The sequence below is a fragment of the Marmota flaviventris genome, chromosome 11 (assembly GCF_047511675.1).
Source record: "Marmota flaviventris isolate mMarFla1 chromosome 11, mMarFla1.hap1, whole genome shotgun sequence".
NCBI lineage: Eukaryota > Metazoa > Chordata > Mammalia > Rodentia > Sciuridae > Marmota > Marmota flaviventris.
In genome coordinates, this window is record NC_092508.1 from 22,937,924 (window position 1) to 22,950,958 (window position 13,035).

The 13,035-nt window shown below is 31.6% G+C and overlaps 1 protein-coding gene across 1 annotated transcript in view; it reads right to left on the bottom strand.

Annotated features, from left to right (window-relative positions):
• Spag16 (sperm associated antigen 16) overlaps positions 1–13,035 on the bottom strand; it is a 957,641-nt gene that overhangs the window by 886,566 nt on the left and 58,040 nt on the right. The window contains exons 6-7 of the mRNA XM_027941762.2: positions 9,389–9,496; positions 1,509–1,626 (exon numbers count right to left, since the gene is read on the bottom strand). Coding sequence (XP_027797563.2) covers positions 1,509–1,626; positions 9,389–9,496 — 226 coding nt within the window. The remainder of the gene's footprint in view (positions 1–1,508; positions 1,627–9,388; positions 9,497–13,035) is intronic.

A 13,035-nucleotide genomic window follows, 5' to 3' on the forward strand; every position in this document is an offset into this window, starting at 1 on the left:
GAGTTCAAGCACAAAACAAAACAGTTGCAGCTAATAAATATACAGTCAAACAGAAGTATATAAAATTTAACCTTGACTCACAGAGTGATTTTAACTTTTTAAACATGTTTTCATTTTAGTTATATATAAATAATAAGGCAAATAATTTACCTTTGATTAATATGTGAGAAAACAAACTATATGTAAATGACCTGAAGATTCACACTTTACCCCAAAACTGAGATTCAAACTCACTACTCCTAATCCTTAACATTTTACTAAACCAGTGAGGAATGCTCTGAAACCCAGGGATTGTTATATACTCTAAATATGCTCTCAATATGGCCTTTAATGTAACTTCAGGAATCATGCTCATTTCAGAGACAGGAAAATCAAGAATGCTTCCACAGAAATAACAGCTCTAAGCACAGAGCAGATGAATGGCAGAATCAAAGCTGAATAGGTTGCAGAAGTAGAAATAAACAACTTGGTGGTAGTGCAGGTACTTGCTACAGGTTAGATGAAAAGGAGCAAGGAGATTAAATTCTAAGGGTTTGAATATAATGCCATAAAATTTAAATAATTATAAAACTCATTTCATTCAATATTATTTATCATGCAATCTAAACATTCAAAGACAGAAGATTAAAATTCAAGCAGAAAGGGCACCAAAACAAATGAGGTTTTGCATTTTAGTAGCTAAAGATTCCACTCAAAAGACAAAATAAACTTGAATAAAACGTCCCTTTACAATAAAATTATTAAAAGAATTGTATTGCCATCACACAAGCTTCTGTATTTTCTGAGTCTGGGCAAAATCAAAAATTCCAGATAATAAAAAATCAATGTTAAGTACAATTGCAGTTTTATATTCTGTAGTAAACTTTATATATACATATATACAAAATAAATATGTGGTTAATAAATATTTTGTTTTCTTTTCCTTGATTACTCTGCCAAAGATTTCCCACCTCTTCCCTAGGCCTAAGCCTGTGTAAAAACTCTTCAGGAAAAATTAAAAAGGGTGTCATTCATCAAACAAAAATAAAAACAAATCAAATCAGGATCTAGGAGTTTCAAATATTCATTTGGGGGAAATTACAGGGAGTTTATATTCATTATCTTACATGTTTCACAACAACCTTAAAATATGGGGCTTTGTGGCTCTATATTATATATATGAAATCTAAGCTCTAAGAGTCACTTGCCTAAGATCAATGTTTATAATTGTCAAAGGTGGTCTTTAAACCCATTAGTCTAGCCACAATAGCTAAGTAATTTCTTCTAACTTAATAATCTACTGTAAATTTGTTACAATTAAACAATATTTAATTTAATAATAATTATTATGGATTTTAAAATGGATAGAATACTTTTTTAATATTTCCAAATGAATTTTTTACATAAAAATTTGTGAAAAAATTTTAAAATTTACCTCAGAATCAAAATCAGTGTTTCTACTTGTACTTAAACAATGATTAAAATAATGATTAAAACTTGTTTCAAAGTAGCTTTGATTGTCTGTTTACCTGTCCAACAGCTCTGTCTCTTTCCAAGGAGGTCAGCATTTTCTCCTTCAGTAAAGCATGGTGCTTCTCATGTAACACCCTTATAGTTGGTTCATAGGATGCATAATGTAACTTCAACCTATAAAAAATAAAAGGACTGTTGCATCTTAAAGGGTAAAAGAATTAAATAAGTGATTCCCATCTAACATCTGAACTGATTTTCTTTTATTTTTTGAAGGAGGAATAAAAATGACTAACTATATAAAGGTCAATACACTAGAGCCAAGAAGCACAGTAAGCATTATTTAGCATGCCATTTCAATGCAAAAACCTGGGGGTGAGGAGTGACATAAGGGAGGAGAGGAAAATACCACATTTGCCTTCACTAGTTTTCTATTTCCTATTAGCACCTTTTGTTGTATTTAAGTATATACTCAGCAGATTGCTTCAATTCTTTGAGATTTAAGAAACTGCAGTTCCTTTAATCAATTCGGAAATAATTTTCACAAAACTAAGACCACAAATAATGGATGAATAAACAGAAAGTATCATTCATACCAAAACAAAGGATGGTCTTGAAAACAAGACAATGTTAAGTATAAAAGTATTTTGATATGTAAGTTAATACTACTGAACATGTGATACAAAATCATTAAAATCTATCTTATTTGAAAATGACCACAAAATATTAATATTTGTAATTGAAGTATAATGTACATGAGGTAAAATTTACAAATCGTCAGTGTTCAAAGAGTTTTGAGAACTATGTGTACTCATGTAGTCCACATTTATAATATCTCAGAAAATTCTGGACTTTATACATTTGGTATCATAGAATATGTTTTCTTTGGAAATGCTTCTTTCACTCAGCATAATGTCTTTTAGATTTCTTGTTGTCTTATATATCAGTACCTATACTTCATTCCTTTTTACTGTGAGTATACTTCCTTGTATTACATTCTCTGATATGATATATTATTCTGATGATGAAAATCTGAGGTTAGGATATCAGAACTAATGCTGCTCTAAATATTTTTATCCAAGTCATGCAAGACACTTTTGATCACAGATCTTCATTTCTTTTAGATAAATACCTAGAAGTTGAATTGCTGAGTTGTAATTTATACTTCCAATAGGAATATGTGATGGTCCTGGCTACTCTTTGCCAACAGTTTTGTAATAATCAGCCTATCTGTGGTTTATAATTTTAACGTACTTTCAAATAATCAATATTTTACTTTACAGTTTTGTCTTCGTTTCTCCATTTCCTACTTTATTGATTTTAGCCATTTTTTATTTCATTTTTTCTATGTAATTTGCTCTTTTTTAAAAGATTTTAAGACATAAAAAGATTACATAACTGATTATAAAACTTCTCCTTTTTAATACAGGCATTTAAAGCTATCAGGTTTAAGCTGCTTTTGCTACATTCCACAAATTTTTATCTGTTGGATTTTTGATCACTCAGTTCACAATATTTTCCAATTTCCTTTTTTGACTCATGGGTTATTTGAAGTTCAAATTATTTTCTAATTTCCTTCCTGGATTCATGGATTCCTTGAAGTGCATTAATTAATTTCTAAATATTTTGGAAACTACTAGATACCATTTTGTTGTTGATTTCTAATTTAATTTGGTTTTGTCAGAAAATATTCTTTGTGCAATTCAATCCTTTGAAATTTAAAGAGACTTCATTTATTGCTCAATATATATTTTGGTAAATATTCCATGTACACCTGAAAAGTTCAAAACAGAATTCTAGAAATATTAATTATGTTTAATTGATTGATGGTGCTACTCTATAAACTTAAGAGAATTTGTCTATATTTTCTAATAATTATAAAGAGTCTTAAAAATCTCCAATTATAAATGTAGAAATAACTTTTTTCTTACAATTGTATCAGATTTTGCTCCATGTATTAGATTCATGAATATTTAATATGTTTTCCTGATGAATGGACCCATTTAAAATAAAATGTCCCCATTTTTTTCCCTAGTTCTCAGGATTGATTCCCTGAGTATGTTAACTCTCTAGTCCCTTTCCCCAGCCACTATAGGTTCACAGAGGTATCCCCCACCCGTTTCCTGGATGAACTGAATGCTTCACCTGTGGTACAAGATGCTACAGAGGCTTCTCTCTTCCCCATGGTTAATAGATGCCCCTCTGGAAGTGCCCCTACCTCCTCTCCTGAATGCTAAGCTGATACTGTGACAAGAGAAGATAGAGACTCTGTATCTAAAATGCTACAAGAATTAGTCAGCAAACACTGATAGGAATCAGAACACTCATAATGGTTTGAGGTACTTGAAAAAAGGGTTAGAATATAAGATTGGACAAACAATAATTCATTTACTGTGGAGCATTTTCTTTAGAAAACTGACTTAACCACATAGTAAGAACTCCAGGGAATGGGATAAATTAAATGCTAGGACACACCTTAGGAATTTCAAGAAGTGGGTGCCAACACTCATCAAAGTAAAATGCCTGAGCTGCCCTGGTAGCCAGTATAGAAGGACTCCATAACATTCAAGAAATTTTCCACCTTATAATAGCCTCAGTTCTTCTACAAAATTGTCTATGGCCATTTACTTCAGTGATTATACCTGTTGGAAGTTTCTGTTGATATCCAGAAACCCAAAGTGAACATTATGATCCCTCTATTAGAATGGAAGTCAACAGAAACAAGATACTAAGTGGAGTCCTGGCTAAAAGATGGCTCACAGTTAGCTTATTTAGTCCAAATATCCATCAAGTGGTCAATTTAAACATTCCTGAGTGAATAATTTGAACTCATTCTTGGCAACTGAAGTAAGTTAGCAGTAGAATCAGAAAGTCCAACTCCTCTTCTAGGATTCCAAATACAAACATCATGGACCACTTGATAATGACCCACAGGTTATTTTTTCAGTTTCTTCTTTTTGATGCTTTGATAATTATTATATAGCTTTTTTCCTTTATGCTTCAGCTTCATTATTTTCTATTTTCCTGTTTTTATGTTCACTCATCACTTTGTTGACAATGTCTAATCTGCCAATACAAACTATTTATGAATTGTTCATAGCTAATATTATGCCCTTCAGTTCTAGAATTTCCACTTGGCTCTTCATTTATAGTTTTATGTCACTGTTGAAATTTCCCATCTCTTTACACATTATAATCATTTTCTTTAAAACCCTAAGCATATCATAACAGCTGTTTTAAATTCCTTATCTGATAATTTTATTGTTTCTGTCCTCTCTAGTTCTGGTATTAATTCTTACTGTTGAGAGTACATGATTTTCTGCTTCTATTTTTCTATACAGAGATACATTGGTATATATTTATCTATTTATTCACTCTATGTTGCACATATACATAGTTGTTTGAATTTTGTCATCTTTTAGACAAATTAACTTTATCTGCCTGAAAAACTCTCTAAAAGATGACAAAATTCAAGCAAATTAACTTTATCTGTGAAAAACTCTCTAAGGATTGAGCTTGAGCCTTTCAGAGCTTGTCACATTACTTTTAAAATTTTCTTAGGGCAAGTCTAAAATATGCCTTTTCTAGGACTGGTCTAAACCTATTTCTATGGCATGGCTTATTACAGGTCTTACTGAATGTTCTGAGTATTTATTAAGGATCTGTTATCACTGTTCAGAACTCTTGCATCTATTGCATCTTCCAGCACTGTCCAGCCTCTGAAATCTCTACTTTGTTCACAGCTTCCCCAGAGCTGATCTGCCAGGTTTCAGATTCTCTTCACTTGTATTTCTACAAGTTAGTGTTTTGGCCAAAAACTAAAGAGAACCATAACAGATATTTCCTAAGTTCCTTTTCATGTACACCCTTCCTTTTGTGTATAATTGTCTGAAAATTCCAGCTCCCTCTGCCATCAAGAACTATGATCTCTGCTTCCTCAGCTCAGCAATGATCACTGTGTCTGCTTGTATTCTATCTTCTCACGCTGTGGTCTACAAAATGCATTCAGGAAGAAATTGGGTTGATCACACTGCTCAGTTCATATGTTTCCCTTTTCTTAGACATCACAAATACTGCTTTGCTGATTTTCTAATATCTTAAAACAACTGACTCCTATATTTTGTCGAGTTTTGTACTCTAGGACCATTTGGAAGGTTAGTTCTATAGTAATTATTCTGATATGACCCAAAGCATATGGGGTATCATTATTTTTTCTATTGAAATATTAAAATGGTAGCCTTCATTTTATTCAATACAATTTTCATTAAATTATTTATAAAACTCATTGATTTCTAAATCATACTTCATTTGTGATAGTAATACAACTTAAATATTGAAGTAGTTATTACACATTTAATGTGTGCTAAATCAACCATACTCATAAAAGAGAGAAACAAAAATAAAAAATTTATGTAGTATGTACAATTCCATTTTCCATTTGTGTTTATGTGCTTAGCATATATGTACTTTATTATATACCTCCAAAACAGTATACATTTATAAACACATATTCAGGTACAAAATTGTATACCAAAAAAAGGTGTGCTATAATTTATGGACAGTTAAAGAAATACTTTGTGAGAAAGATTGAAGACAAACTCTCCCCTTATTTAACTCTGGCATTGTTTTGGCCTATATATAAGATGTCCCCCAAAAACTCACAAGTGAGACAATGCAAGAATATTCAGAGGTGAAATGATTAAGTTATGACAGTTTTAATTTAATCAGTGGATTGATTAATTCACTTATATAGATTTACTAGGCAGGTATAACTATTGGCAGGTAGGGTGTGGCTAGAAGAAGTAGGTGACTGGGGTGTGCTTTTGGGGTTTATATTTAGTGCCTGGTGAGCAGAGCTCTGTTTCCTGATTGCCATGTTCTGAGTTGCTTTTCTCTACCTCACCCTTCTGCCATGATATTCTGATTCTCCTCAGGGCCAGAGATATAGGATTGGCCAACCAGACTAAACCTTTAAACCATGAGCCAAAATCACTTTTCCTACTCTAACTTGTTCTTATCAGGTCTTTTAGTCACAGCAATGCAAAGCTGACTCAAAAAGGCATCTAACTCATTTATGAAATGTGGCCTTGACTAAACTTTGTTCAGAGAATTAGAAACACAAAACACTACTGTCATATAACATGCAAACAACATTCAGAGAAACTGTCCAATTAGTATGTCTGTTCTGTAAGTTCCATAGAACTTCATAATTAGTATACAATTTCTGTATTTGATAATGATAATTCTCAAAATACATACATCATAATAAGACATACATATTAAATCTCAGTGTAGTTTTATTTTGAATTTTGAATTTCGCAAATTGCTAGAGATGTTGAACAGTTTCATGTATTTATTGAACGTGTATATTTCTTCTTTTGAGAAGTGTCTGTTTAGCCCTTTGGCCATATATCGATTAGCTTGGGGGTTTCTGTTTGGTTGGCTGGTTGGTTAGTTGGTTTTTGGTGTTAGGCTTTGAGTTCTTTTTATATTCTAGAAATAGATGCCTTATCTAAGGTACAGGTGGCAAAGATTTTCTCCCATTCTATAGGCTCTCTTCTCACCCTCTTCTTTCCTTTGCTGTGAAAAAGCTTTTTAGTTTTATACCATCCAATTTATTGATTTTTGATTTTACTTCTTGAGCTTTAGGAGTCTTATAGTAGATGGAGCATTTCTAGTATAATGCCTAGGTCTTTAATCCATTTTGTGTTCTGTGCAATTTGATAGGGGTTAAATTTCATTCTGCTACATATGGATTTCCAGTTTTCCAAGCACCATTTTTGAAAAGGATATGTTTTCACCAGTGTATGTTTTTGGTGCCTTTGTCTAGTATGAGATAACTGTATTTATGTGGGCTTATCTCTATGTCTTCTATTCTGTTACACTGGTCTTCATGCTTGTTTTGGTTCCAATACAATGCTGTTTTTGTTACTATGACTCTGTAGTATAATCTAAGGTCTGGTATTACCTCACTCCAGTCAGAATGGCAGTTATCAAGTATATAAGCAACAATAAATGTTGCCAAGGATGTGGGGGAAAAGGTACACTCATACTTTGCTGGTAGGACTGCAAATTTAAGCCACCACTCTGGAAAGCAATATGAAGATTCCTCAAAAAATCTGGAATGGAACCACCATTTGACCCAGTGTACCACTTCTCAGTATATACCCAAAAGAGTTAAAAATTAGCATACTACAGTGACATGGCTATATCAATGTTAATCACAGTTCAATTGACAATAGTGAACCAACTTCAGTGCCCTTCCACAGTTGACAGGATAAAGAAAATGTGGTATATCTACATAGTGGAATATTACTATAATATAAAGCCATAAAGTAAAATGACTTTATGACATCTGCCAGTAAATGGATGAACTTAGTGACTATCATGCTAAATGAAACAAGCCAGTCCCCAAAACCCAAAGATTCAATGTTCTCTCTGATACGTGGATGCTAACACAAAACAAGGAATTGGGGGAGAATAGAAGTTCAGTGGATTACACAAAGAAGGATGAAGGGAAGGGATGAGGCATAGGAACAGAAAACACAGTGGAATAAATCTGACATAATTTTCCTATGTACATATATGAATACACCACAGTGATATCTCCACATTATGTATATCCATAAGACTAGGATCCTAATTAGAATAAGATATATTCCATGTTTTTATAAATATGTCAAAATTGACTCTACTGCCATGTATAACTAAAAGAATTTTTTAAAAATTCATGTTAAATGGGAAATACTGTAAAAGTTATTATCAAATTAGCTGAACAATTTACCAAAAAAAGTTCCACTTTTAATGATTGAAAATGAAAGGAAATATGGATATACAATTGAAATATTCGGGTAAAATGTGACACAAAGAATTCAAATTCTAATTTAGCCATGTATCACAAGTGACTAACTTTGATGACTCATTTTTTTTATGTGACTCTTACGGCATAAATGAAGTTTTGTTCTAGGCACTTAGGAAAAGCACACTAGTGATTCAACAGATGGTAAAATGGAAACATTATTCCTAATGATTAAATGAAGAAATAAAGGCCATCTGAGTATAGAGCAAGTATGGATGTATCACAAAGTAATATGGATTTTTTTTATTCACCTGAAGTAATAAAATATGAACAAAGGTAGAATCTAAATTGATAAAAATATTTATGGAATTAATTATAATAGAGTTTCCCTTAAACATAGTTGGATGTTTAATAAGTATTATATATTTTAAATATAAAGACTTAGCTGGCAATTGTATTTCAGGGTACAGATACTTACATCATCACATAAAGTTCTATTAGATAGCCTGGCCCTAGACCAAGCAAAAGAGAAGTTTAAGACTATAAAGTCCATTTTTAGTTTCTTATGGAAAGGAAAGTAGGTTGTGTGGAAAAGTAAATCTAAATAATGTCTTCAGAATAATTTCTGAAAGTGTCATCATAAATTCAAGGTCATTTAGCATATCCTCCTATCCTGCAAAGCCACATCTGCAATTTGCTCTTTATGCTTACAATTTGGTAAGCATGGCATGCTCTTACATGACTTGTTGCCTTTGCACAGAATATACCAAGAGCACTCTGCTGCCTCCACTCCCTCATTGTATTTACTATTACTTACACTTCACTATTTAGTTCCTCTGAAAATACATCCTGATCCCTCTCACACTTTAGTATCATTGATATGACTACCCTCCTGGTTGATTCAGCAACAACTGTATCAACCATCACAACCATCATACACTGCAGAGGGGCCTGGAGTCCTTGACAGCAAAGGCCTAAATTTATTCATTCTTGAGTTTTAAACATATAACATAGTATTTGGTACATACTATATGCTCAGTACATATTGAGTGAATAACTTTATCAAAAAGATTCTGTCATATTCAAATTACTTAACACTAATAACTTTAATATATATGCCAACAAATATTGTCAGCTTACCCTTTGAGGTCATTAATTAATTTATTTTTTTCTTGGACTATTCTCTTGTGATGCATTCGATGAAAATCACGTTCTTTCTGAGTTTTCAGCAGATCTTCTCTAGCCTTGCTGAAAAACATTAATAATAATAATTTAAAAAATCATTCCTACTTCCTTTCTGCAAAATTGTTAAGTATTCAGTTCAAATTCAGCCTTGGGCAATTCAAAAGATAACTGAACCATAAAGAGTCCACTATAATTCTCACTGAATTATCACATGCAACATATTTTGTATGGAGGAAATAATGTGAAAGGGGGTAGACGATGAAAGGATGAAACTTATAGTTTCAAAAATATGACTCACTCACATTTAACTAAATTAAAATTAACATTTTGCTGCCATATACATTCAAATAAAATTCCACCTACTTTTAAAGAGAATTTGTTCAGTGTACATATTTGAAATACAAATTTTAAAAAGTAATTCAAAATAATTATGAATAAAATAAAAACTCCATGGAATTTAATTCTAAACTTCCTACATAGAGGATTAGGAGAATATACTATATTTATTTCTGAAAAGAAAACATATAAATTCTGAAAAACAAAAAATTAATTCTGTTAATTTGTAGTTAATTCTTATAAGAAATATATACCAGTTGATCCATTATTAGAAATAATTGGTGAGCTTATTAAAATATTTTTCTGAACCTATCAGAGAGCTGAAGTGACAAAACAACCAAGTATCATGAAATCCAAATACAGGTGAGCCAATTCCATAAAAGATATGAATATGAACTATAGCCAACAGGGAGAAAGAATACCAGAAATCAGATGAAAGTTTAAAGTATCAAGTATATCATCTGAGGGTTAGGGCAATTTGAAATAGCTAGGAAATTTAAACTCACTTATAAACTCTTTCCTGCAGGTCTACATTGAGTGTTAGGGGCAGGCAGGGAGACTAAAGAGAGCTTCTTTATGTGGTGATGTCATGCAGGCAATAACTAGTGGATGCTGGGGAAAAGGCACAAAACACATAGGCCCCTGAGGAAAGGGCAAAACACATATCTCTGGGGCTGAGGCTGCAGCACTGTAGCTCAGTGGCAGAGCACTTACCTAGTATGTGTGAGGACTGGGTTTGATTTTAGCAAGACATAAAAATAAACAAATAAGGACTGGGGATATAGCTCAGTTGGTAAAGTGCTTGCCTCATATGCACAAGGCCCTGGATTCAATCCCCAGGACCATAAATAAATAAAAAATAAAAACATAAAGGCAAGCTATCCATGTCTATAACTACAAAAACAATAATAATAAAAAACCCACACATTTCCCCATACTAAGTAGAGGTCTCCTACTCCTAAAGCAGGGTATAAAACTACCACTAAGAGCAACTACAGATACAAGGAAGACTTAAGCTACAATACTGAGGAGACCAGAAGAGTCAAGAATGCTGAGGAAGTGGCTCAGGCCACATAAAGCCTCCCTAAAAGTGAAGATGAACTAAACCAGAAAGAAATTCTCTGACACCTCCATGAATTAGAGAGCAGTAAATAAAGAGCAGGAGATTGTAAGAGGGAATGGAAAAAAGAAATGGTTGGTCTTTCCTGGGGAAAAGGTTTAGAAAATAGATAAATTGTTTTCAAAACAGAACAATGAATCTGTTGTTGTTGTTGTTTTAAATCTCTGCATTAAGAATGATGTATGAGATCCTAGAACACGGATTTCAAGCCCATATTTTAAGTGTTCTAAAGAATATCCTTATAGGTATATGAAAACAACTTAGCTCTACAGTGTCAACTTGAATGAGAGTTTATCTCAAAAATGATACTATATTTGTTTTAGAACATTTGTTAAAAATCAAATATTATGTCTCCATAAATAATCAGCTCACAGGTCCAGTTGCTTCATTAGAGTAATACAGTATAATAATTCCATACACAATATTGAAAATTCTTCATAGCAATGTGACCTTGGGAAGCTATATAACTTATGTATAGTATTTACAAAATAGCTGTACAATGGACTTGTATGTATATTCAACTGAATAATTCAGGAAAATGGCTTATGGCCTTGTGTATACTAAGTATTCAATAAATGTTACCATCATAATCATAATCACATAATCATCATCATATTACCACTAGTGTTTAGTATAGTAGAATGATATAATTATTCCTATAATAGGAGGTATAGCAATAATTAGTTAAATCTACTCCATTGAACTAAAAATATCAGGATTAATGATTATTAGTAACACTATCTTTTTAAAAAGTAAATTAAACTTTAATGAACATCTACTTTAAGTCCACTAAAATATTTTCAATAGATTGATGAATTATATAAATACACATTTCATTTATTTTATCCAAAATGTAAACCCACAATAGGTTAAAAAATACTTGTAAAAAATAATGCTCTATATTTCTTAACCAGAACCACAACGTGCATTGCATCAGCTCCCTTTTTTAATACACATTTAGAAACCTATTTGTGCTCATCCCAGGAAGGAAAGCATAGGAATTGATTGAAGTATTAGACCTTAAAGTTTTTCTGACCATTAAATTGGTTTTCAGGGACTTGCTTTCTGTCTGCACAAATGAAGTCTACTCCGTAAAACAATTTAAATTCATTTCATGGTGATGCTTCTCCTATTATGACCTTCCTGCTACCCAACTACTTAATAAAAGAAAAATAAAAGTTGTGCTAAAGGATAATTGTAAATATTCACATAAGCAACTAATATTTTAACTATATAGGATTTCTTCACCACATTAGTAGATGGGAAAACATCTTTGTGTTTAAAAAAAAAAAAAACTTTCATTAACACAGACACAAACATTGAGATTCTATTTCAAATACAATGAAGTCATTCAGTGAAACATTCTACTTGAATTTATATTTCATAAAGTATATAATTCAGTTATGCTTTGTCTTAATGAGATGATATGATGACTATCTAACCTCCCTATTCCAGGAAACCAGCATGGCAAAGTCTAAAATTCAAGGATATAATATTAAGATCTACATATTGTTATCTTACTATAAAATTCCGTTATTCAACATAATATGAATATGATTCAGAAGCATACTCTTAAAAATTTTTAAATGAATATTCCTGGAGAAATCATTGTATTAACTGAATAGTTTAATTCTTTTGGAATGATCAGTTAAAAATAAATTTATTCTGTTATCATTTGGCTAAATAAACCAAAAATTTTCTTATTGCACCAACATATTTCATCTTTGCTATATTTTTTCCTTATGTGCAATCTTGAAACAAAGTAATTTCTTAAAACAATAATTATACAAATACCACAATATTTCATTATCTTCAATGGGCCTTAAATGAATAAATTTAACCCATTAAAATTAATATTTGGAATAACTGTTGAACAGCCAAACAGAATTCAGCCAAATTAGAGGAAACCTCTTATTATAATCTTAATAAAAAAGAAAGGGGTATACCCATGTCCAGAAAAAAATACCTTAATTTAACAAGCAATTACCTAAACACTAAAGCATGAAATTTTATGGGCTACATTATTATCTTTATTTTCACAGTGTTTGTTTCTGAAAGTCATTAAATTAAATGGATCTTCATAAAAGCTGTGCATTCTTTGACCTTGTATAGAAGTCAATTTTGTAAGTGAAAGCAGAGTCTTTTA